Source organism: Ursus arctos, unplaced genomic scaffold (assembly GCF_023065955.2).
Source record: "Ursus arctos isolate Adak ecotype North America unplaced genomic scaffold, UrsArc2.0 scaffold_15, whole genome shotgun sequence".
In the NCBI taxonomy this organism is placed as follows: domain Eukaryota; kingdom Metazoa; phylum Chordata; class Mammalia; order Carnivora; family Ursidae; genus Ursus; species Ursus arctos.
This window is the reverse complement of record NW_026622819.1, coordinates 25,084,215-25,110,864: the sequence shown is the minus strand read 5'-3', so window position 1 is coordinate 25,110,864 and position 26,650 is coordinate 25,084,215. Positions and strand designations below refer to the sequence as shown.

The following is a 26,650-nucleotide window of genomic DNA, read 5'->3' as shown; positions in this document are numbered from 1 at the left end:
GGTGGGGGGATCTTCGAGGGCCCTTGCGGGGGGCACTGCCATATTTCACACCCTGGCTTTGTCACTTCCTGGCTGGGGACGAGGGCAAGGTGTCGAAGCTCTCTGTGTCTCAGACATGAGCTCAGTGCCCGCCTCACGGGGCTGTGGGAGGGCCTGCATGAGATAGTTTAGCCCTCGAGGGTTCTGGGAAGTTCAATGCCACCAATGTGAGCTAACATTACTTCTCTGTGCCGGGAACCTCCCACCCGCCACCTTGTGCACACCCCCAGGGTCCTCATCTATGAAATGAGCATGTGAGTAGATAGAATCTACCACAAGGTCACATACAAGAACCACAATTATGGGCCAGTGTTCACACCAGGAGCCCGAGACTTGAGGCGCTAAGGTTGCCTCGTGCAAACAGTCACAACCCTCTTTGTTGAACTGCTCCTGCGTATCAGGAACCACTTGAACCCTCTGAAGTAGTTATTCTCCTCCTAATCGTACGAAGGAGGAAACTGAGGCTAGCAAAGGCCTGTGGTTTGCTGAGACCCCCACAGCTAATAAAAAAAAGAGATTCAAGCAGGCCATTTAAGAATATCTCCATTTTAAGAAAATTTCACAAAGTAGAAACGTTATGGAATGTCAACGTTACAAAAACTATATGGAGTTTCTTTGGGTAATAATTCCCCTGATGCAGGAAATATTTTATTTTGGAATACCTAGTACTTGACAAGGAAGCTAAAAGGAGAGAAAGGTGTCAGGATATACTTTGAAGACAGTAGTGTAGAGGTTATAACATTAAAAGGATAAGTAAAGTGGCAGCGGGAGAGATGGTACAAAGCTCTACATGATTGTTCAAAACAGAGTTTGCAGGCCCCCAAACCGAACGTAAATTAGTGAAGAAAGCTGGACATAAAAACATCAGGAGTGTAGGGCTTCTGGCCAGTTGGAGAGTATTGGCCCCATCGAAGGCATTAAAATTCCTTTTTTCTTTTTCTAAACACTAGCTGGCCAAACAGAATGCATCTGCAGACCACGCGTTCGTAACCCCTGAGACAGTAAGTGCCGAAAATACGGGAGCGTTCATCTGAAGCCAGGGCGGACAGGGAAGTCGGCAGAGAAACCGGGACGTGAGTAAAGGATGCGCCGAACTAGTGAGCCAGGGGTCTTCAAGCAGGAGGGACAGAGGGAATAAAAAGCTGCAGTCGAGAAAGTACGGGGAATGTTTAGTGTGTGACCGGTAAATCCGTTTGAGTAAGCCAAATTCAGCCCGATGTGACTGAGCCAAAGGACTAGTGACTCATCGGGCAATAAAGCAAGACCGAGGGCGTGGGGCTGGGAACACCAGGCACAGAGTATGGGATCCGACCTGGAGGAATGGGAGTCTTCAGAGATTACTGAGTACGAGAGAGTGATGTTGTCAAAACTGTGTCTTAGCAAGACTGACACGGCGGCGGTGAGAAGAAGGAGGAAAAGAGGGGAGCTGGAGTGAGAAGGCTGCTCACCACGACTTTGGGGCTGAGGTGATAAAGGGCTTGTTTGGTGGCAGGGAAGATGGACAGGGAGCAACGGACGGGAATCTGACTGGATGAGAAAGGTGATGAGAAGGAAGTGAGCTCTGCTTGTAGAAGACTGAAAATGACACTCTACTGGCCCACGTGGTTTGGCACAGTCATTGTCTAGAACGGCTGCCAGACTTCAAACCCCCGCTCTGCCACTTGGTAGCTGGGAGGCCTTGGGCAAGTTACTTAACCTCTCTGTGCCTCCATTTACACACTTTTGAAATGACCATAGTCCTACTTCATCAGAGTGACATATGGATAACCATATAATGGTTCAGAAAATGAACCAAAATAAGGTGCTTAGCCCAGCCTTGGTGTGCAGAGAGCTCTCAAGAGCCAGCGACTGTTCCTGAATTGAGAAGGGCACACACTCTTGCTCATTCTTCATTTTCCTTCTGGGTAAAATGCTGGGGAGAGTCATGAAGGGGGGTATACAGTTCAGACGCCAGGTGACAAGTTCCATTTAGACACAATCTTCTGCTGGATTTTTGCCTGAAAGCATAAAATACCTTTGACACCACCCAAGACGCTCCTGCTGGAGGAGCACAGGTCTCTCGTGCACAGCTGGTTCTTCTCGAGCGCTCCATGGAGGGTAGCCAGTGCTGGCCGCCACACTAAGTGATAAGGAGCGGATGACACAGCCTGGAACGCAGCCTCCCAGATCTGCCTTACCTGACCCTCCTTCTGAACTACGGGAGGCCCTCTTGGAAGAGCAGTGTTATCTCTATGCCAATCTTTGGTGTCCCTGGGCCTGGGAGGTGCCCCTATATGCACAAACTTCAAGACTTTGATGCCATCATCCCCCATCAGCCTGCTGACGCCTGTCTCTCTTGGCCAACTGGAGTAGCGGTAGAATAAGAACCCTGTTTGTCTACATTAGGCAATCCCCCCCACCACCAGCTAACACCCTTATGAGGTGCCCCTGTTGCATTTGGGACAAAATCCCAGCATTCCTAGGAGAGACCTGGGCTGAGGGCAACCACTGGTGGGAAAGATGTTCTTCAGGACCCATGAGGGCCTTTATGTTGGGAGGGGAGCAGGCACTGCTCTGACAGATCACAGCTGCCAGCATGGTTGCCCCGGGGTGATGGAGTCCAGGGAGTGTTAGGGCCAGATCAGCCAGGGCAAGAAAGCGGGTGTGCAGCAGTGCTGACATGCGAGGCCAACAGTGCGCCTCCACCCCAAGAAAAAACAGATCTGAATGAAACCGCTCTGACCCTCTGAGTGCTTTAGAGGCAATGTCACCATCACTGTCCCACTCTTGGCCCTTGTCCAGACCCCTGAGAGGGGGCCAGTGTACAGAAAAGGGACCTCTTCCTCCTCATTGCCTCTCATCTCATCCTCCAAGAGGGTGGGGCTACTCGTCATCAAGCCATATTATCTTGGAAGTCACCAAAAATGACCAACTGGGGGCTTTGTCTCCTTATCCAAGGAAACAGCAGAATATAATGGTCACCTACTGAGTGCTTCACTGTATGCCAGGCGGGATTCTAAGTTTGACATCTTCAGAGCAGTCCAGCGACGTTGAGAGTCTGGTTACCCCCAGTTCCGCACAGGGCGCAGAGCCACAAGTATGGAGCCAGGGTTATATCCTGGCTCCAAGAGTGTCCTCATCTCTGAAATGGGAGCGATAGGGCTTCATCAGCTAATGATGGTCAGAGGTGAACGAAGCCTGCAAAGGGACTCTTTTTCTTAGTTCTAGTTTGGTGCTAACGATGGTCTATTAAATGACTGGTTTTTCACAGTCAATGATACCTATCCTGATAGTAGTCACTGTAGTGACTATAGCATGTCAACTCCAGAAGCCCATGATTTAGGGTTAAGAAAGGCCCTTAAGGGGGCGCCTGGGTAGCGCAGTCGTTAAAGCGTCTGCCTTCGGCTCAGGGCGTGATCCCGGCGTTCCGGGATCGAGTCCCACATCGGGCTCCTCCGCTAGGAGCCTGCTTCTTCCTCTCTCACTCGCCTGCTGTGTTCCCTCTCTCGCTGGCTGTCTCTCTGTCACATAAATAAATAAAATCTTTAAAAAAAAAAAAAAAGAAAGGCCCTTAAGTCAATGGTGTTTGGAACTCCCTAGGGCTCCTCCAGGGAGCACAGCCCCCACTAGGCACAGCAATGAGGCGTCTTTGGCCTGTCATGTGATGTTGGGTATGAATAGAGAAGTTGAGAGAAGGATAAGGACATAAGACATAGGGTGGAAAGATTCAAGGAGGCCATGATCCCCAAGGTGATATGGGAAAGTGATAGGAATACCCTATACATTATGGACTGAATGTTGTGTTTGGCCTCAAATTCGTATGTTGAAATTCAGCTCCCCACTGTGACTCTATTTGGAAATGGGGCCACTAAGGAGGTAATTAAGTTAAATGGTCAAATTAAGTTAAAGAGGTCACAAGGGTGGGGCCCTGATCTAATAGGATTAGTGTCCTCACAAGAGGAGACACAAGAACCCGCCCTCCCTCTCTCTATTTGTCTGTCTCTAATTCTATGTGGGATGAGTTGCTGCCTAGGCATTTTACGATATGATAACCCAACTCACATCCCCAGACATGTAGATAAGGACTTTAATTTAGGAGTCCTGCCGTAAACTTCTGCTTTATTTTTCACAGGGCACCCTTTAAAATAACTATTTGGAGTTAAGCCTGTGAAAAGTTAGTGACCTCTGCCCGTACTACCTTATAAATAATAGGTGCTTGCTACCGTGCTGTGTCTCTTTTTTTTTTTTAAGATTTTATTTTATTTATTTGAGAGAGAGATCACGAGTGGGGGAGAGACAGAGGGAAAGGGAGAGGCAGACTCCCTGCTGAGCAGGGAGCCCACTGTGGGTCTTGATTCCAGGACCCCAGGTTCATGATGTGAGCTGAAGGCAGACCCTTAACCGCCTAACCGACTGAGCGACCCAGGCACCCCTCCTGCTATCTCATGCGGACTCATGACCTGGGACAGAGCACTGCCTTCCCCCTCCCCCACTCCCCTCATTGCATTTCCTGCGCTCCACACACCTGTTCCTGGGATTCGTAAGTAATAAATCTTGTGACTTTACTTCCTTTGTGTCAGTAAATTGAAACTGTGCCTTCAATCAAAAGAACCCCAAGGTTTTCACTTCCCCAAAGTGTGAGCTCCGGTGCTAAGGGAGCTACCTGCCAGCCCTGTGTGGTGCCTTGTGGCTCCTCGTTCATGAGCTCATACTCCGCGGGTTGTTAACTCAGTACACTGGCTCAGGCTCCCCAGCACATACCTCCGTCTCTGCCTCTCTCTCTCTGCACGCGTATGGACCCAGGAAAGCACATGTGAGGGCACGGCAGGAAGGCGGCCATCTATGAGCCAAGACGAAAGCTCTCACCAGGAACCAGTTAGCAGGCATCTTGCTCTTGGACTTCCAGCCTCCAGAACTGTGAGAAATAAACTTCGGCTGGAGAAGACCCCCATCTGTGGTATTCCGGGCAGCAGCCCCAGTGGACTGAGACAGCCCGTGTTTCCTGGCGGTTTCCTGGCCCCACCCTTCATTCCTGGCAGGCCCCCCACCCCTCCCCCAACCCCACTCCCACCCAAGCCCAGAATCACATCCCGCTCAGAATCTTCTCAAACCGGGGCACCCAGTGTGAATGGCACTTCTGGTGCTGTCAGGGCTTCGCCGGCAGTGGTAGCCAGCAGGACCAGGGAAACAGCACTCCAACCGTGAGAATCGCTGTGTTTCTCCAGCTTAAAATAAATCCGAGATGACTTTCCGGGTAATGAAGCAGCTCTTTACAACCCTGAGGCAACTGGAGATGCTCGAGGCGAGTCAGTTTGCTTAGTCGGCTAGAACCTGAGGGCTCTGTAGAGGGACAAGAGTGACTTAGGACCTCTTCCAACTGGGCAAGGGACATCACACTCTGGGTCAGTGAGGCCAACTGTGTACAAGATAACAGTGTTCCAGGGCGCCTGGGTGGCACAGCGGTTAAGCGTCTGCCTCCGGCTCAGGGCGTGATCCCGGCGTTACGGGATCGAGCCCCACATCAGGCTCCTCCGCTGTGAGCCTGCTTCTTCCTCTCCCACTCCCCCTGCTTGTGTTCCCTCTCTCGCTGGCTCTCTCTATCTCTGTCGAATAAATAAATAACATCTTTTTAAAAAAAAAAAGATAACAGTGTTCCTGAGTTCTTTCCTTACCTGCCAATTCAAGGTTTACCGCTCATTATAATATCTTGTTTTCTTATTTCTATAAACTTCCCTTTGCTGGGCAGAAATTCTTAAGTTCTTTCATGGGTACATTCAAGCAATACAATTCATCACAACCGCTAATTGATCTTTACTTCAACTCGCCCTAGGAAAATAGAAAGTCCTCAGAGAATATGGATATTTGCAGTGTATGTTGGTTGAATTATAAACAGGAAAAGGTTTCTGTGGGATGTATTTTTAATGAGAACACATTGTTATACTGTGAGCATGTGGCATTCTTGCTTAAGAGAAACATTTACGAGAACACATACACATTTATATCCAAACACCAAATGAAGTAGATACTTTAATGATCAGTTTGCACCAGAAATAAAATATATTATACAAAACAGGGGTTATATCCACAGTCATTAATTTTCATTTTCTACACAAAACAATAAATTAAATCACATTATATGCAGATAGTTCTACTTACATTAGAATAATAAATTGTAGCTTGTGCAGCTTTTATTTTACTTTCCTACCATACTCATGGTAGATTTGTGATGTTTGGTAGTCCTATATTTAAAATAACAATGAGTAATATGGCCCAGAAGACAAGGGCTGCAGAAGTAATCCTCCACGGTGTCTATACCATGTCCTCTTGGTTTCAACACCTCACCATGCACAGGGAACAAAGCTCAGATTCCCAGGACCCAGCAAAAAAGATCTGCAAACTCACAGCATCTCCAGGTTGCTGAGGGCACCCATTGCTGTCTTCTAAGTAAGACGCACCTCTTTGAACTTTCTTGGATGTTGGCATTAAATAATCAATAGGGCAACTTGTTTCGAAATCCATATTGTTCTCTGTCTCGAGATTTTCTTCCCAGTTATTGTGTGCTAGCACAGCTTTGCTCCCCTAGCAAATAGAGACCACTCTGGTGGTCTGTGTGCGATGTACACCCTTTGTGGAAGGGCCCTTTATTCCTGTGCATAAAGTTAGGTCTTTAAACATGTGAGTCAAAGCAACAGCATTTTTGCTAACTCTTAATTCTGCTTGTTCAAATCTCTCCCCGAGGAATCATTCCATACCTGATACATCAGAGAGCTATTATACCATACGGATTTTTACTTCTGACACTCGGCTCCCATTGAAACCCTTTGACCACGTTTGAAGTAGCTTAAAACATGAACATTAACAGCATCAGCTGGTTGAGAATTGCTTTGCCTTTGGTATGAATTAACATTAGTGGTTAATGAAAAATTTGAACGAACTCCAATCGAGCCCCTTTTGAAAGTCATTTTAATCCTAGAGTCTAGCTGCGGGGTATGCCTGCAAGAGACATGCGTGAGATCTACATGCTGAAACCAAAGCGAGGCTTGTTGGAATAGGCCCATCACAGGCTTGTCCTGCCCCGAGAGCGCGTGTGGTCAAGCTAGCACAAGGGTTCTGATCCAAAGCCGGCTATGTTCTTATAGGCAGCACTGTTTTGTCTTCTTCCCCTCTGAAGAAGTACAGAGGTCCTACTCACAAGTTTTATCCTGCATGGGCAAGATGCCGACGCATCTTCGAAGCCACAATGGATGGTGGGGGGACAGTGAGGGAGATGGATGGTGGGGGGCAGAGGTGAGGGAGATGGACGGTGGGGGGACAGTGAGGGAGATGGATGGTGGGGGGACAGTGAGGGAGATGGACGGTGGGGGGACAGTGAGGGAGATGGACGGTGGGGGGACAGTGAGGGAGATGGATGGTGGGGGGCAGTGAGGGAGATGGACGGTGGGGGGCAGTGAGGGAGATGGATGGTGGGGGGCAGTGAGGGAGATGGATGGTGGGGGGCAGGGATGAGGGAGATGGATGGTGGGGGGCAGTGAGGGAGATGGATGGTGGGGGGCAGTGAGGGAGATGGATGGTGGGGGGCAGTGAGGGAGATGGATGGTGGGGGGCAGTGAGGGAGATGGATGGTGGGGGGCAGTGAGGGAGATGGATGGTGGGGGGCAGTGAGGGAGATGGATGGTGGGGGGCAGGGATGAGGGAGATGGATGGTGGGGGGCAGTGAGGGAGATGGATGGTGGGGGGCAGGGATGAGGGAGATGGATGGTGGGGGGACAGTGAGGGAGATGGACGGTGGGGGGACAGTGAGGGAGATGGACGGTGGGGGGACAGTGAGGGAGATGGACGGTGGGGGGACAGTGAGGGAGATGGACGGTGGGGGCAGTGAGGGAGATGGATGGTGGGGGGCAGGGATGAGGGAGATGGATGGTGGGGGGCAGGGATGAGGGAGATGGATGGTGGGGGGGCAGAGGTGAGGGAGATGGACGGTGGGGGGACAGTGAGGGAGATGGATGGTGGGGGGCAGGGATGAGGGAGATGGATGGTGGGGGGCAGAGGTGAGGGAGATGGACGGTGGGGGGACAGTGAGGGAGATGGATGGTGGGGGGACAGTGAGGGAGATGGACGGTGGGGGGACAGTGAGGGAGATGGACGGTGGGGGGACAGTGAGGGAGATGGACGGTGGGGGCAGTGAGGGAGAAAGGGGTGGTAAGGAACTGCTTGCAATACCACTCTCTTCTGTTTCTTTTGGAGGATCAACCTCCTGATTCTTCTGGCTGGGTGTGTCCCAAGCTTTTTGCTGTGTCTGGCAGTTGAAGATGGGCTAAATTATTGGGTATTCTTTAGTTCTAAAGATCAACCAAAAAAGAAACAGATCCCTCTGAACAGCACCTTCTCATTCTCTATGCTTCCACACTGCCCCCAAAACATAGTCCGTGTTTTCAGACAGTTTCCTTTTTTTCCACTGAAGAGGAAATTCAGCCCATTTTCAGCTTCTCCATGAAGTACTAACCACCAGGGGCATAACTAAACAGAATCCATGAAATCTAGATCGAGGGGCCTAATTTGGGTTGGTGTTTGGTTTTCTACTGTATCCACTCAGGATCTGGGTTCTTTGTGTCCCAAGAAACATAAGTATTCATTCCTTTCAGTTTATAAACACTCCCTTAATACTGGTGGTATGATATTTTATTTGGCCTCCCAAAGAGACTTCCACAAATAGCCCTGTGTACTCACTCACAAGAAGGTGATGCCACGGGACGCTAATTTCTGAATTGTCACTGTCTGTATGAGGTCTATACAATAGCTTTAACTTCACTGCCAACAGTATACCTTACACTTCCAAAATCAGTAGCAACCAGAAGGAACTTGGTAAACTGGGGACAAAGCAGGCACAGGTACCTTGAAGAAGTTAAGAACCTTAGAACCTGTGAACAGGGAGAAGTGATGGGACATTCTAAAGCAAAAGTCTGAACCATAAAACCTATACTTAATTCCAACACCATGAGTATATGTAAAAAGCATATACTCATTTTGACCTATATACATATCGGCTTGTTTGGCCAGATGAGAAAATACTGATAAAGTTTCCCTTCTGAAATCTGAACACCCTAGATTTCAGGGTAAAAATTTATAGGGTGATATAAGAACTGAAGCCCTATTTATTTTACTGTATGACACGTGGCTTCTGGCGGAGTATGAACGACTAATTGTCAAAGATGTGCTTAGCAGTAGGAGCTTAAGTCCCAGATTACAATCTCCGGAGGCCTCAACCCGGGGTATGCCTGCTCCAAAAACCTACCATTTGTAGCAAAGTTTTCCAACTTAATGGCGTTTTCAAAACTTAATGGAGTTTTGGTAACTCATATGATGATTTCAAGGAGGAAAGAAGTGAAAACAGGCATGTAAATAGATAAGCAATCAATCTTAAAATCCCCCAGAACTGCTTTAACTTTGGAACAGAATGCACGTACCTATGAGAAACCTCATGACTTGTTCCGCCATTTTTAAAAAACTAAAATCTCACTTCTACCATTTTATCTGGGGATATCATATTAAATTTAGAACTGTTCCTCTACCTGAAGTAAAAATAAAGGATATTTGCTTTAAAAACGTGACAGTTAATGGGCCCCTATATTAATTCCAGGAGGTTAGAAATGTTTACGTCCAAAGACTGCCACCAGGTAGAGTGATTCTCCCCCTGCAATAAGCACATAGGCTTGAAATTTAAATTTTTTTTCACAAACACAAGGTAGTATAAAATGAGTATCTCTAAAATACATTGGGAACATCGTTGAAAAATAAAAATGAGAAATAAGCTTTCAATTCACAAAAAAAAGAAAAAGGATGCAAACCTTCCATTCTGTTTTCACTTTAAGGAGTCCTGAGTTATTAAGTATGTTGCTTTCCTAGATTTTACTTCCCAAACTCTCTTCCGACATTGGAATTTCTGGAGCTTGCGTTCTTGCCTTCTTTTGTCACCTTTTTTTGAAGTCGGCACTTTTTCCTTTGCATCCACCACGGAGAACCACAGCATAGTCATTTCGTGGGTCATAGCTCATTCAGTTAACATGCCCTCCAGCTGCCTGAATCCCATTTTGTAAATGTGGAGGGGAAATAGGCCTCACACAGAAATAATCCATCGGCTGGTTGAAGTAGGAGGGACAGAGGCCGACTCCGCCAGGGAGGCAAGCTCAGGCCAGCCTTCAAGATATGCAGCTTTCCTGCTGCCTGCCTGCACTCCCGCCTGTGCGCGCTACGACCTCCATCCCGACCAAGGGGTTGCTTGAACTCCCCTAGTTTCCTCCCTATACATGATCTTTTATAGTCACTAAGATAATTTTAAAAACTATTTTCCAGATGTTCAAAAGGTTACTGAAGAAAGCCCTTTGTGACATAATAACAACAGGGTATGCCAATCTGCCAACTCTCTAGTCTTCTCTCACTATTTTCTCCATAAATTATCAGCAAAAATAGCAACCTGAGTTTACACCTATGTGCAGAGTCCTGGGTGCAAAGTAGATATTCAGTAGACACTTATTTAACTTTGTTCAAATCCCTTATACCTGCACCTCACCTGCTGTTACACGGTTATTAGTAAAGGATGACTATAAAGCTTTGTGGAGTCAACCAAAAGGGAATGTAGTAACTATTTAGATTCCCTCTTTTAACCAAAATATCACTGAGTCTTAGTAAAATGTCACGTATGCATTTTTTAATTTATCATTTCTGTGCTGTCAAATTCTAATACTCTATAAATTTGTTCTTAAGGGAAAAGGGCTGCCTTAACCCCTAGTTAATTCTAATCAATTCCACCCTTTATCTTGAAACTCATCATTTGACCAGAACTGGAAGAGGTCTATCCCTAAAATAACTTTGCATTTAAAACAGGTAAATCGATGTCCTCCTGTAGAGTCTGTGATCTGAATACATTTCTAGATCTCTGTAATTAAAGCAGCAACTGGCATTTGTCTATGGCCAAGGGGGAGAGGGAAACAGGGAGAAAAAGAGAAGGGTCTTTCATCATTGCTGGTTTGTTGTACACTTTACCCATGCTTTTAAAATATAAGTGGAATTTAATCTTCAAAATGAAAAAATAGACACATTTTCTAATAGCAAAATATAAGATTAAAATACCTAAAATAAAATGTTAGTGTGAAACAGGGCTTTTTTTACATTAAAAAGTGAAACATTTTAGATTTGCTTTTCTTATACAAATCCTCTTATCTTACTAATAGTTACAACTTTCCAGAATAGCTTTTGTGAGATGCTGAAGGAGACAGGCAGGAAATCCTTTTTCGAGATACGAAGTCAGGACCTGAATATATACATTGGACAGAGTAGTCCTCGACTTCAAATCTGTCCACCAGCATTAGAAAAAGGAACACTGTATTTCCAACCTTGAGATTTTTCATTACATTTTCCTCTTTTAGGACGTTAAATTCTTTCCAAGAATATTCTACTCGTAAAAATGATTTTATTCTAGCTATAAAACATTTCATTTAAGAAAACCACATTTTTGTAGCCTTATGTGAAATGCCCCCAAAAGCCATCAAGATGTGGAGACATCAAATTTTCAAACATAAATCCAATCATATGCCCTTGAAACAGTATGAACATTTAACAGAGAGACATTATATTCTCATATTTGTTTGTCATGAGGTGAAAGACCAGGAGGCATATGGTGATTAATTATAGTTCCTGAGCTTCTAAAGAAATTTTACAACAAAATGATTAACTGCTTAAAAGAATGAGTTCTTCAAGAGCGCCCCTTCTGTTCCATTGATGTCTTTCATCCCATCTATCTCCTTAAAGAATCTCAGGCCAAAAGAAAAGGCTTTCTTTTAAGCCACTGAAAAATGGGATCTGATGGAATCTTCCCGTAACTCTCGATGTTTTCCAACATTACTTTCTTCTTGCTGGCTTCGCCTCTCAATGGTTATTCTGTATTTCTTCCTGGGTAAAGGGAAAGTGAATGTAGTAATAAAACCTCACTTGGCTACAAAATACTATGGTTTCTCTTACAAAGAATGCCCTCAAGGGACATCTGGGTTTGGGTTGATAAATGAGAAGTGACAGAATATGAAACCCTGGTCGGAGATTAAAGCAGTATGCCCCAAGGCGTTATGCCCTTATTCAAGGAGGAAAATTGGCATGCTTTCTAAAATGCCATAGAACAAGCCCTCCCCTTTTTCCCTGGGTGCCTTGTGGGTTAAGTCTTGTCTATGCTGCCGCAGAAGCTCTCCCTAACTCCCAGGATGTGCCCTAGATAAAGATCAGATTAAGTGTACTGTGACCAAAGGAACAGGAATACAACTGTTCCCACAAAGAGTCACATACACCCGGGGTTACATTTCCATACAGAAATGAAGAAATCTTGGTCTAATGACTTGAGACCAAGCCACAAACTCAATCACCAAAGATTACAAAGGAATGGACCGCCCTCATGATTTGGGACTATGGTACCTTGAACACACATAAATAGTACAATTTTACAAGCTTTGGGGCTTAACCACAGTGGCAGTTAAGCATGTGGATTCTCCAAGTACTGAGGACAGACCAGCCTGAGAGCGTGGCCTGCCCAGAGCCACCTCCTCGTCTTCAGAAGGTGAACCCAGACACCTAGTTCTGAGTTGGGGGAAGCTTAAGAATAGGTAAGCTGTTTTTCCTTTGTCCAGATTCCTTCTCCACTTACAAACATTTGGTGGGTGGTAGGAATTTGCGTCAGAATGTGATCAAAGGATAGCAATGGCTCTGTGGCCCACAGGGGAATGCGATAGAAAGCCCTGACCCACTGCCCAGTGTGCTAACCCACTGACCACCAAACCGGCAGGGTCATGAAGACCGTCAAAAAGAACAGCTTTGTTCTTTTAACTGCCATGTTTTTGGGGTAAGAGCAAGATATGGACAAGTCACAAGGAGGACTGTGCAAAGGTGAGTCACCAAGGCAATAGAGGAGAGTGCACTGTAAAACTTGATAAAGCATCATCCTAACCTGAAAAAGTAGAAGGCCATTAGCAAGCCAGCGCCTAGTAAGGCCCCCACAACAATTCCTGTCACTGCCGATTCTTCTAGACCACCTGCTTAAAAAAGAAACATAGATAATCAGAGTTCATTTGGAGAAACAAAAATGTCTCAAGTTTTAGTCACTGGAAGTTGTATCTCAATTTCCCACTTGTGGCAAATTTTCCTTTTGTTTTTTTAATAAAGTTTTTCTAGGGGATCCTGCACTTTCTTTCTTTCTTTTTTTTTTTTTTTTTTTTTTTTTTTTTTTTTTTTTTTTTTTTTGCCAAGAGCAAAGCTTAAGAAGCATTTAAGAAAGGACCATGGGAGAATAATGGAATAAAGCAGGTTCAAGAAAGATCTGAGGAACACTGGAAACAGAGGTTTTCAGGTACGTGCACCCTCTCCTGAGCTCCTAGTCAGAGAAAACAACTGGACGGACCATGGGACTGAGCCAGCATATCTTATTATCACAGACGGCTGACGACACTTCAAAGTGCTAGAAGATTTGGTGAAAAATGCATTGGGCTAATGTTCTGTTTTTAGATGTTCTCTCGCCAAAGCCAGAGTTTCATGTCAAAATGTCCTATATAGCTTTGTGAAAATGTGAACAACAATTTGAAACAATCGAGTTCAGTAGCGTCCCAGTTATTATATAAACATAATAAATAGCTAGCTTTTGTATAAACAGTGTAGTGTCAGCCTTTACTGCATTACCCCGGTTAAGCCTCAGCCCGAAGGGTTGGGTACACGTTTGTTATTTGGCATACAGGGAAACCGAGGTTTAAAGAGGTAAAAAGGAACATTCCTAGGGTCACAAAACCAGTAAGTGACAAGGGTGGGATTTCAAATCCATGCCCAGCAACTCCAGAGACTGTTCTTAACATATGTCTGCCTTTCTCCTTCCCATAATTATCGCATATACATACATAACGCAGTTTGAAGGCTGGTCCCAAAATAAGGAGCATACATATGTTAGCCTAAAGTGACTGACTGGCCTGAAAGATCACTATTCACTTGGTTCTCCCTCACTAGCTTATCTCTAAAGCAACGATTTCCAACAACTTCCTATGTGAGCTCCTTGTAAGAATGTCCACTTGCTTCTATATTTATGACAAGTCTGCTCATAAATAGCGTATTTTACACGGACTTGCCAATCGTAAACTTGGGGGTGTTTAAGGGACATTATCTGTTTGCTTCTGAGGGGTAGGAGGACACCTACAAACTCCGAAAATCAGAATGAGACTTGCTACGCATTTAATATTGGCTCTTTGTATTTTCCCTAAGCGGTCATCTCAAATGTGAAGAGATTATATTATGGTAAGAGATGTAATAATAGGGGAAGGGCTTCCACCATCATGAAAAAGAAGGAAGACCTAGAAACCTCTGGCGAAAGTGAGATGGAAATTTGTGAACTATTTCCATGGGTTTTACCACATCAGCAAAAGCAAGCTGGACCTTCAGAACGTGAGCTCCTGGATAGCATCTGTCTTTTAAACTTGCGTTGTGGTGATAGCGTAGATGGTGAAACACAGAGCAAATTAAGTCTCTAAACTTACATGATTTGCAAGGAGAGCTGTTTGTGTGCTCCACAATTCTGGTCTCATCTATTCTCAGTTTTAAAGGTCCCCAAGGATATTTGACATTCGGCCGCATTTCAAAACGACCTTCTTTTCCAAAGTAATCACCAATGACCTATGTCAAAGCAAAAAACAAATATGCAAACTGAAAGCTCAAAGTTCTGTTTCCAACGGAGGCATGGGGTGGGCACCCCATCACACTGCCTGTAATGATGTCTTTTTGAGGACTTCGTAAGTCAAGATTTGCAGTCACTAATGATGCTTTGAAGGTAAGCATAATTTAGGGAGAACTGTGGCTCCCTATGGCGGGAGGGCGGTCATACAGAAAACAACAATCTCAGAATGTATGGCTTTTCCCTTGTTCCTCGGAGGGGACGCATCGCCGTCCGCCACAGAGCAGCCCACGCGGTCAGCCATTTGTAAAGCCCGAACTGCTTTCAGGGATGTGGGAGAGAGTCAGGGCCCACCTCAGAGCCAGATTAAGCCATTACAGGTGCGCTGCCTCATACCACTCAATCAGCTGGGCGTATAGAGAGTCAAAAAGGGGGCACCTGGGTGGCTCAGTCAGTTAAGCGTCTGCCTTTGGCTCAGGTCATGATCCCGGGGTCCTGGGATCGAGTCCCGCATTGGGCTCCCTGCTCAGTGGGGAGCCTGCTTCTCCCTCTCCCTCTGCTGCTCCTCCTGTTTGTGTGTGTTCTCTCTCTCTCTCTCTCTCTCTCTCCCTCTCAGATAAATAATCCTTTTTTTTTTTTAAAGAGTCAAAAAGTATCTTTTAGGAATATCCTGTTTCACCCTTCTCTGGCTGGAAGATTAGTCCGTGCCTTCAGGAGTTCCATTCTCCTCTCTGATGCATTTACCTATTGGCACGCCCATTTCCAGACTGAACTCTCTTTTTGAACCGGCTCAGTATTCCTTGCTGACTCAGTTCAAGGTTTGTCCAAGTTCATGGTTCAAACAGATGTTTCGCCAGCTACCTGAGCCCTGATCTAGAAGCACGCTTCCCCCAGGTTTTCAGGATCTGTTTCCCTTTTTTCTGGGCACCAGCACACTGGTCCTGAGTGGCCTGGGATGTTGCCCCTGTCTCTCCTGAAGGAGGCCCAGCAATCCCACAGGCTAGTTCATGTCATGGTACAAAGAATTCTAGATAATCACCAAAATCCAACGATCACTGGCCTGTGCTGCGAGCACTTTCCAAGTCCTTTACACACATTCACTCCTGAATGCCCATAACAGCCCTACAACGGACTATTACTCTCCACCTTTCACAGAAGGAGAGACCGGAATGTCCATGAGACCCAGACCACTCCAAGGGTTAAAAAATCACTCAGTAAATACAGCAAGTGCCAGGTTCTGCAGGCTCTGCTCCTCGCACAAAGGCCCGATACATGCACACTAGGAGAAAAGCAGCAAGTCCCTTATGCCAGGTCCCATCAAGTGCTATGGGAACATCACCTCCCAGCGACAGCCATCAAAGAAGCACACTTGGCCGCTGGACATAGGATATCCCCATTGAGGGTAAACTTGGAACCATTTCTTGAATCATCCAGGATATGCTCAACCAGAAGTGAGCCCTCCCTACTCGGAAACTCCAAGATTTTGAGCTCATTTGTATTTGGAGGCTGCGTTGGGGACAGCTATTTGGACACCAGGACAAATGCACTCCTTGGGATCTCACAAGCAGGAGGAGCCGCGGAGTCATACTGTCATTTGCTCACCTCCTGGGTGCCCGCTTCGGGATCTGTCATAGCGATCACGGAGAAATCCCCGTACCGGTCTCCGTTGGCATCTATGGACACCTGCCCAGCAATACCTAGAGGATGAGATGTGAAGAACTCCAAGTTAGTGACTTAAAAGACCTCTGTCTGCCAACAAAAACAAGAAAATGAATTGACAGGATTCTTTAAACAAACTCATGCCACAGGGAATCTCATCAGATTCTGAGCATTTTTGTTGGCATTTGGAAAGACATTGTAATTTCATCTGTGTCTGCATTCCTAAATTCTTAACATTTCTCCATTTAAAAATGAAAAGAAAAAGAAATAAATGACCTTCTTTGGGGAATATGTTAAAAAAAAAAAAAAAGATTAAGACTAATCCTGAAAGCAGCATGCTTACCCCAGAGTTTTGTATTAATTTAAAAAACAACAACAACAACAACAAAAACAACCCTGCAAGGAGGGAGAGTTTGGAGGTGTGGCTCGCTCCTGACTTGAGGAGTTTCTGTTATCACCGGCCACACATCATAGAAGAAAACTCATTGTAGGCCCAGGACTCAGCGAATGTGCTTCACTGTGCTTCATTCCCGTGATGCCCAGGAGAGCAGAGGGCCTGCTTCACAGGTCATGGGAGCCAAGAGTTAAAGAAGAGCTAGTCTTTACCCCACTTGTGTTCATTCCTTTTTGTTTTGTTTTGTTCTGGGGGTTTCTCCCAGTTTTATTGAGCTGTAATTGACACACATCACTGTAAGAGTTTCAAGGGCACAGCGCGAAGGTCTGACTTACGTATATTGTGAAACAATGCCCGCGGTAAGTGTAGTTGACACCCACGACCCACGGAGCTACGTTAAATCGCTCATCGTTTACCCAGATGAGTTCTAGGCTGGCAGGAGGGGCTGAATTTAATGCTGCCGCTGAGCAAAGATGAACTGGGCACATCCCCCCTCAAGACAGGGGCAGCCTGGACTAAGGATTTCTGACTCTCACATTTATGAGCTCTGTGACCGTGGGCAAGGGCTTAGCCCTCTGGGCCTCAGTCTTCAGGACTGTAAAAGAGGCACACTAGCACCTCCCAGCTAAGAGGCTGTTGAGACGATTAAATGAGCCAGGACAGGTCGAACACGTCCGCCACAGGTGCAAAGACGTTAGTTGTTCTCTTCTGCTGTGGCTACTACCACTGGGTTTAGAATCTGGGAATGGACATCCGACCATGCCCACACCACTCAGAGAAGGAGCTGGCATTTGGTTGGAGACTCAAGGCAGACTCAGTAAAAGAGCAGGTCTCTTATAGGAATGTTAGTGAAGTCCAAGACTTAGACAAGCAGCCTTCAGGGAATGGCATATTCTCAGCAGAAAGGCCAGCCTCGTTAGTATTTACAGGCACAGAAGCTGAGAGGAAGCGAGGGACGGTGAGGTTCCGGGGGAGGTGGCCCATGTGCGTGGAAGGAAGCAGTGAGATGCCAGACTGGGGTAGGTGGTCCTGAGTGCCCACACAAAGGATTTGAATTCACCTGGCTAGCAACAGTGGCTTAGACAGCTAATCAGTAAAAGCAAATATGTATCATTAGTTGATATTAAATATGTCTGTCTGCATTGTAATTTTCATTAACTAAGTAAGAGAATGCATATGTCGGCCACATCCTAATAAACTAAGGCTATTTGTTTTCTTTCAATTTACACCGTAATAGAGTTCAGTGTAATTCTTAGTGTTTCTATTGGTTTGATTCTCTCCGGAAGTAAGATGAATGTCTGGGAAAAGGATCCCAAGGGAAAGTTCCATCCTCTGGTGTGGTTTGGAGAGGGCAAGTGTTTGGGTTTACTGTCCTTTGGGTTGTGGTTTGAAGGCCCACTGAGTTTTCCAGACTTTGGTCTACTTTGCCACAAACAGAATGGAGCTACCATTCATCTTGATTTTTGGTTTTTTTTGTCTTTTTAATATAGACTGGTTACAAAGGATATACCTATCTCAAACTTGTTTATCCTTGACAGCCTATACAACTTTTAAGTAAGAAATGCCATTTTAAAAATTCATATTTATCTCCAAACATATTGCCTATCCAAAACCATTTGTCATTCTATTCAGAGGTGTTTATAAAGGTGTGTTCTGCTAAGGCTTTTGCAGAGTATTTCTAAAATAAGGTGGCCCTAGTAATCCAAGACCTCATTACACTTTAAGCTATTACAATTCTGCCCAGAAATGGGGTGAGAACCCTCAGCGTGGCCGATTAGCAAGTGAGACTTCACCTGAGAGTATTGTGTTTAAGGTGAGACTGTCGGGCTGACAGCAGAATTTTCCTGTACATAAGTAATGAGACTTTCCACCCTCATTTCTATTGGCCTGTAGTGGACCTCAAGATTTGAGCCACAGTCCAATTTACCTTGTCACTCTGACCTCTCACACAGACAGGAAATTCAGCTTCTTCCCGGGCAATTTATTGAGAGCCTTGAGAGATGGACATAGGTTTCATGGTAATAAAACCCAAATTTATCAAATAAATCCAGAGTATTTTTCCCTTGACAATTTAATGGTCACTTCCAGAGTGACCATTTCTCAGAATTCTTTTGGGGGCTACACTCAGACTGATTCAATTCAAGCTCAATTGGCTTCAACTATCTTTACATTCAGACAGATAAGATTCTAAGTTTAGACTGAACTGTAGAGTTGATTGTTCCAGGACTCATTTCCTATTGCCGGGGTAGACCTAGCCCTAGAATGGAAGCATCAAGATGGGTTATGGGCAAATTTAGTCCATGCCCTCTGGACAAAACTGAATTCCAGCCCTTGTGGGCCCCTGTCCTTCCCTTAACAAGCTCCTTCAGAAGACCAAGAACAAATGACCACACCATGTAGTGAGGAATAGCTAAGAACGGGATGTGGCCTACCGAGGTTGTGTCCACACATGCCGGTTTCTCGGTGTATTGGGCACAACTTCTGGGAAATCTGACTCTGTCCTAACATGCCCTTTGAATTATCCTATTTGATTCCAGCTCCTCAACTGAAGCAGTCAGAAGTTGAGCAAGACAATCCTAGAGGCTCATTCGTTCATGTGCTCCAATCTTTCTAACGTTAAAGTAGACGTCACACTAGTCTCAAGTAAGACGTGGCATTCACTAAAGCCACCAAGGAGAAATTAAATCCAATTGTCACCATAGCTGCTGACCCCTTCTTGCTGGAACCTGACCCTTCAGCACTGTCCTACCATTTCTAATAAACAAGGGCAGGATGAGGCCATGGAGTACATTGAAGTCCCAAATGAAAAAACATATATATGGGCCCAAATCCAGACTTGGCAATACTTGTTCCCATCACTGAAAGATTTCATTTGTCGAATTGCAAATAAATGTAGAAAGGGCTCAAGGAAAGATCTGGCGTGATGCAGGACTGAAAGGGCCCCCCTCGGCTATCAGCTAGTCCGACCCCTTCGTACAGGTAATGAAAGAGAAGCCCAAAATACCCAGTCAGTGGCTCGGAGGCAGGTCTCCGGAACCCTGGTCCAGCAATCTGTACTCCGTACCGGGGGTTTTTCATTGATACCCATCCGCAAACTACACTTTATTTTCCACATGGTCCCCATAAGGACCCCTTTTAAAGGCTCCAAAAAGATCACGTCCCCCAAAACCTTCTGGCGGCTTTCTCTCTCACTCAGGGTGGAACCCAAAGTCCTCAGTACAGCTTCCAGGTCCACGTGATCTGGCCCCCGCTACCTCTGTGACCGTGGCTCCTAACATGTGCCCCTCACGTGCCGCGCTCGAGCCGCACAGGCCTCTGTGCTCAGCACTTAGCACTCTCTCAACAGACACGCTCAAGGTCTCTGTGGTTGTTGCTCTGTCTAGAATGTTCCCTCCTAAACATCTACATAATTTGTTTCACCTCCCTCAGGTCTCTACTCACCTGCAACTTTACCAGAGACCTTCCCTGGCCACTTTCTTGAAATTAGCAGTCCCCTACCACCCCTCCTGTCACTTTCTGTCCCCCTGCCCACTTTATTTTATAGCCCCTGAAATGGCGCATTTATTTGTTTATCGCCAGTTCTCTCCATTGCCCTGAAAGCTCCGTTGATTGCAGGGAGGGTCTTTAGTTCACTGCCGAATCCTCATCACTTTGAACAGGACCTGGCACACAGTAGGTGCTCAGGACTATTTGATGAATGACTGAATGAATATGAAAGTGAGAGCGGCAAGACTCCAGCAGCGGGGTCATTCTCATTGAGTCTCATGATAATTTTCTTTGAGTGTGTCAGTGAAGTGAGAGGAAACCAGCACTCTATATGCTGTTAGCAAGAATTTAGACTAGTAAACCTCATAGAAGATATCTGGCAATATTTAATGCACTTTAAAAGGCACTAACATACATATCGACCCAGATATCTCATGACTAGAACTGTTTCCTATTGAATATACTCACAAATATTCATCAAGGTGTGTAAGGTGCCTGTGATGGCGTTTTGCGTCTGTAAACACTGAAGTAACCATCAACTGCAGACAGACTAAAGGAACCCTTGTGCAGCCATATGGTCGAAAAATACGGAACTACCATTTAAAACCGTGCTGAATCTATGAGTGCCCATATGGCAAATTTTTTTTTTTACTTGATGTATATGTTTTAAAAAGCTGAAATGAAGAGTGGCATTCATTATATTCCTTTGTATAAGCTTTTGGATAAGATATACAAATGCATATGTGCTGGCAGAAGGCACAAAATACTTTCAGACCAGCATATAGGAAGTTATTAATAGTGCTTATATTGGGGAGAGGGGGCTACGGTGGGAAGGGAAACTTTCACTTTTCATTTTGTACATTTTTCTTTATATTTTCCAGCCAAGAGTAGTCTCATTCTCGTACAATTTTTCAATGTCAACAGAGGTTGCTTGAGTGATGAGATTATGGGCCATTTTTTGCCATGGTTCTTATACTTCTCTGTTCTTAAGAAAGCCCCAGCTGATACTCACCATCTTAAAAGTAAAATAAAAGCACAGGACTTGATCGGACTTGCTTATCATCTCAAACCACCCAGGATTGAACAGATGAATATATACTTGGTATTATTTCTTTTAAAACTGATCACAGAACTCTTCAGAAACTGATTATTTGTTGTGAACGAGGCTTGTGATAAATTTAATTTGAAGAAGCACAGAGTTGTTATCTAACAATCAGACGGAGCCGAGGCACTTCCTGTGTCAGTGGGACTCAAGCAAAGCACTTTCACAAGCTTTATCTCATTTCTTTTTCACAACAAGCCTGTGAGGTGGGTTGATCTTGACCTACTATACTTAGTTTACAGCTGAGAAAAACAAGAAACTGACAAAGTCCCACAGGTGTAAGAGAGAAAAGTAGAACCAGGGAAGAAGCAGCTTGATCACCTACAGAGTGTTGTCACCTTACAGACCGAATCCTCACCTTCAAATGTTCTGTTCCAAGTCTGCTGGATAATTTTCCCTCCATCCTTCTTGCTGTAACCAGCTCTGAGTACTTCATGCAAAGCCAGAACATAGAGGAGGATAGCATCATGGAATCCTTCAACAAACATGTTAACCTGGAAAGGAAACTCCAGTTGGGTGAGCCCAAACACCAATGTCTCAACACTCATGAATAATGTAAGCAAATCAAAACAGTTCACAAGTTAGTCTCAAGGTCCACAAACAGTGGCAGAGATGGGCAGAAGGGTAGCTAACAAGAGTCGTGCCTTGGTTTTCCTGGCACTGGCTTAGTGAGGAAAACCCTTCCTCAGTTCGGGAATTTGGAGAGGAGGCAAGATATTACAGAAGTGGAGGAAATGGTAGCAGTTGATGAGGCTCAGTACTCCAGGGGCATCCACCTTTGCCCGAAGTTCCCTCTACGTAGGTGCCCTCCTCCGTCCTCACATCTACTCTCTACCTCAAGCCAACCCAAGTCCTACTGCCCTGTGAGGTCTTCACCATCTTTAACGGTCCCCATGATCTTCCCATGCTCTGAACGCACTGATCTTTCCATGCGCTGACTAAAAGAACAGTACGGATCCATTCATTCATTTTTCAGATACTATTGAAAGCCCACTCTAGCACTGGTGTTAAGGATTCAAAGAGGAGTGGGCACTGCCATTTCTACCTGCCTGGCATCCGAGTCCTCTCTTCCACTGGCAATAGCATCTCAGTTTCTCTTTCCAGTTTGTGTTCCTAGTGGTTCCTGTGCATCTGACCACTCCCCCCAACCTCTGGACCACCCCCCCTCCCCAAGCTCTAACAACAGGAATGGAAATAGGCCTGGACCACTGGTCTATCCCAGCTGAGTCCTGGATCAAGTAAGATAGTCCTCCCTCAAGAAACTTAAGCTTAATGTGAACTTGGGGAAGCCACTTAATTTCTTTCAGCCTTGTTTTCATTCCATAAGCACCATTTGAAAGTTCTGATACCGTATGTAAACCTATTGAACATTCATTGAACATGAAATAAGCAATGACCTTGAAAATTGAGTAGCTTCAAATTCTGTGTAAAAGTACAAAAAACAAAAACAAAAATCAAAACAAGTTTTCTTATTTCAGGAGAAAGTGTAAGAATGGAATGCCACGGAGCAGAATGAATTCGGCATCCCATGGAAGACCACTGTGAGTCTTTGTAAGGAGGCATTCTGTGCCTCATCCCTAGAAAAAGATCCCATAGGAAGAGAGACACAACGATCTGCATCACCTGGTTCAAATACACAAGCATTCACAGAAGACACCACCCAGTGTCCAGTACTAGGTGGCCTCATCCCATCCTTAAGCACGGTGAGTCCTGTTCTCATCACAGAAACAAATATTTTGGATTTGCCAAAGCCCAGTGCTGGAGGCGGTTTAGAATAATGGCTAGGGCTTGGGCTCACTACATAGCTCTGCCACTTCTAGATGTGTTTCTCCACAACTCTGGGCCTCAGTTTTCCCTATCTGGAAAATATTAGGACTTATGGGGTTGCTCTTAGGTTTAAATGAATTAATAGATGTGAAAGACGTCCAACAGTGCCTGAGAGAGTCAGTACTCACTGTTAGGTTTTGGTGTTGTTATTGTTTCCATGTAGAGAATTATAAACCGAGGGATTTAGCCTTTAATTCTTAATAGCAGTATTCAGAAAATAAGCGATCTATTTATGGTATAACATATCTGATGGGCCCATTTTACACTTAATGGAAACCAAGGTCCCTTGTTCATGCTTTAACATACCAAGCACTTCCAGGGGGTCACACCCTTAATTCTGCTCCAGCACAAAGCATGCAGCCCACACTGGTCATTCCACTGACCGTCTAGGAGAGGAGGAGGGTGGGAAGCATGTTGGTTCACAGAAAAGCTCAGAGTTACCTGCTGGACCCAAAGTCTAGTCCTAGCCCTGACACATTACTTAATCTCTCTACTCTTCAATTTCCTCATTGGCTAAATGGGGGTTTGGTACCTACTCATCCCACAGAGCTCTTCTGGGGATTAAATGAGTTAGTGCATATAAAACATCTTGAAACGGTTTCAGGGACTGCGAGAACAAATGGTAGACATTGGCTTTTACTCGTCGTCGTCAAGCTTAAGTCTCAGAATCATCATTTTCTTAGGCAAAGAAGAATGATACAGAAATAACATCTACTAGTCAAAGATAATTTTCGGCTGATTTGGCTATGCTAATTCAATTTTCCAAAGGAATATGAAATTTTCACTTAAGCCATGAACTCATCATGGCTTGAGAAAGTGTGCATGCCGATGATTTAATGAGTTGTAATAAGTGGACTTAAGCTGTGTAATTTCTCAGGCCACGACAAAAAAATTTTCTTTCAAAAGATAGCTCTATCTTCCCTTTGGTAAGTATATAAAACTCAGCCTGCTACAAAAGGAAATCACAGAAACTTGGAATATGGGAGCTGTAAGACGCCTTAGAAAAGCTTTGATTTAATCCTGTCCTTAATTTTAGAACCAAAAGAGCATCGCTCCCCATCAGTCTTCCTGTACTCTCTAATGGAAGACTGTGCCCTCTCTACTCCTTGTTCCTGGGGAGCCTAGTATGCCCCCTGCTTAAACTGTAAAGTACCAGCTACTGGGTTTCAGCTGTCCACTTCTCTCCCTCCTCTTCCTGAGTCCTTCTCAAAATCCTAACCTAAGGCCACTACGCTGTCATTGGCGACCCAGAGCACCGGACAAATGCCCCAGCCCCAACCCCCTTCTGGCCCCTCCTCTTCCTTCCTCCTTGATACGCTCTCTCAATTGCCCCCTTTACACTCCCAAATTATCTGGCTGAGAAACATGAACTTGGATTACTCTTTTCCTACCAGGTTTGATGGTAGAAGAGAACAGATAGGTGCTGAACACGTGTCCACATCTGAAAACTCATTCTACCTTGATGTGCAAACGGATCGCAAAATTTACCTTCTTTCCTCTCAAAGTGGCTGAGTGTTTCCCTCTCCTGCCAAAATCAGCAGGAGAGCTGCTGACCCCGCCGAGGCTCACTGGCACCCCGGCCTGCTGCGGGGGAGTTTTCATAACGCCTACCTCATAGAACCTCAAGCCAGAAGTGAAACCCTAGAGACCGTCTTTTCCCGAGGAGAACATTCTCACATCCACACGTGTTTTTTAAATGGGAGGAAAGCCCGTTAGCACATTACAGACACTGAAAATTGCAAGTGCAAAAAAAAATTTTTTTAATGAGGGAGAAAAAGATCCAGAGTACTAAGTTGCCTTTGAAACATTTTTCACTCGACCTCCAGGTTAAAAGGAACAAAGTCACCTGGTATGTCCCCCTGCCTCTGGTCATAACAAAATTTGAACCTCAAAGTCCTGACTGACAGATCATGCTATTGTTACTAATCAAAGAAAATAGGCTTCCCTCACCTGAGTATTCTAGTATTTAGCATCATTTCTAGCCAAAAAGCTCTTCCTGTCATTAGGCATTAAGTCTTTTTTTTTTTTTTTTTTTAGATTTTTATTTATTTTTTTGAAAGAGAGAGCAAAAGAGGAGGGAGGGGCAGAGAGAGAAGCAGGCTCCCAACGCAGGACTCGATCCTAGGACCCTGGGATCATGACCGGAGCTGAAAGTACATGCTTAACCGACTGAGCCAGCAGGCACCCCATAAGTCTTAATTAAATTCCTAAACACGGCCATTCCCCTGCTAGATGCTGAACAATATAGTTCACGATCCCTGAGAGTTTATAATCTCAACGAAATAGTACCACAGCAACTCAAAAGCACACAGATGGACTCCACACAAGAAAGTTATGAAGTAGACCATGGTGAGGGGCAAGCTTCAGGGTAATAAGTACTTGTGCTGTGTACCAAATAAAGCATCTATCATTTAAACAAAATGGAAGTCACTCATCATCTTCCACTCATTCTGGGACGTTTGCCAGAACGAGGTAGCACACTGGCACTAACTCTCATCATTTCATCTCCATTCTCTTGATTTTGCCCTCTGTAGTTGGCCAGCAGCAGGTATTCCAAATGAAAGAACGCCATTTTGCCACTGACCTTCCTCTCTGAGAGCACTTGTCAGCCATGTCTATTAGTGTTGGTTTGTTTGTTTGTTTGTTTGTTTAATCCTCTACCATGGGGAAAGCTGAATAGAAATCTCGTTATATTTTAACTGATCATAAAGAATTGCCATTCATGACATGGCCCCTATCTGTGACAGTGAGTGGAGTCTTTCTTATTTCTCTTTGGAGAGGCAAATTCATAGATGAATTCCTCAATGCCTGAGTCCCAAACAAGTAAGCAAAGTATGCTGCATGCCTCAGCTGTTCTGTAAAGTGAGAGTGAATAACACAGCAGTAATCTAGCTCCCCGGGGTTGTCTGGACATCTGAGAAAGCCTGTAAAGCTCTCAGACAGAGGCTACTGGGAGAAAGCTACCAAAGTTAAATGCAAGGCTAGGCTGTCCTGGGATTTCGCTTGCGGTATTCACATAACTCAAGCATATCACACAGTGGTTCTATCTTCCTTACCACAAACCAATGGTTCCCAGTGCAAATGAGGAAAGCTGAGGGTGTTGGGCAACATTTCTCAAGAGTCTTTTGAAAAAGACATGACCCTTAACCTCTCATTCAGCTGAAGGGGAGATGAGGGAAATGGAAATTTTTTTAAAGATGTATTTATTTATTTTAGAGAGAGAGAGCACAAGCAGGAGGAGCAGAGGGAGAGGGAGAGAGAATCTCAAGCAGACTCCACACTGAGCTCAGAGCCTGACATGGGGCTCCATCTCACAACCCTGAGATCATGACCTGAGCCAAAACCAAGAGTCGGATGCTCAACCGAATGCAGCACCCATGTGCCCCAGGAAATGGAAATTTTCATGGTGACAAGGTAAGAAAAGAGATAGGTCTAGGACGTGCCCTTTCCCCCATCATATCAAGAACAATGGCAGCTT

The 26,650-nt window shown here is 45.2% G+C and overlaps 1 protein-coding gene and 1 long non-coding RNA gene across 4 annotated transcripts in view; one reads left to right on the top strand and one right to left on the bottom strand.

Moving 5' to 3' along the window:
• Window positions 1–6,032: 6,032 nt before the first annotated feature.
• The window catches only part of NPR3 (natriuretic peptide receptor 3), a 71,460-nt gene continuing 50,842 nt past the window's right edge, over window positions 6,033–26,650 (bottom strand). The window contains exons 4-8 of one of the 2 annotated variants that reach the window (XM_026506764.4): window positions 21,704–21,839; window positions 16,307–16,401; window positions 14,571–14,706; window positions 13,004–13,091; window positions 6,033–11,964 (exon numbers count right to left, since the gene is read on the bottom strand). In XM_026506764.4, coding sequence (XP_026362549.1) covers window positions 11,853–11,964; window positions 13,004–13,091; window positions 14,571–14,706; window positions 16,307–16,401; window positions 21,704–21,839 — 567 coding nt within the window. In that variant the 3' untranslated portion in view covers window positions 6,033–11,852. The remainder of the gene's footprint in view (window positions 11,965–13,003; window positions 13,092–14,570; window positions 14,707–16,306; window positions 16,402–21,703; window positions 21,840–26,650) is intronic. The other variant, XM_026506765.4, reaches the window with a different exon arrangement.
• LOC123001459 (uncharacterized) overlaps window positions 14,719–26,650 on the top strand; it is a 49,379-nt gene continuing 37,447 nt past the window's right edge. For both annotated transcript variants that reach the window (XR_007191152.2, XR_006410369.3), the window contains exons 1-3: window positions 14,719–14,860; window positions 22,824–23,048; window positions 26,389–26,586. This is a non-coding gene — a long non-coding RNA (uncharacterized LOC123001459). The remainder of the gene's footprint in view (window positions 14,861–22,823; window positions 23,049–26,388; window positions 26,587–26,650) is intronic.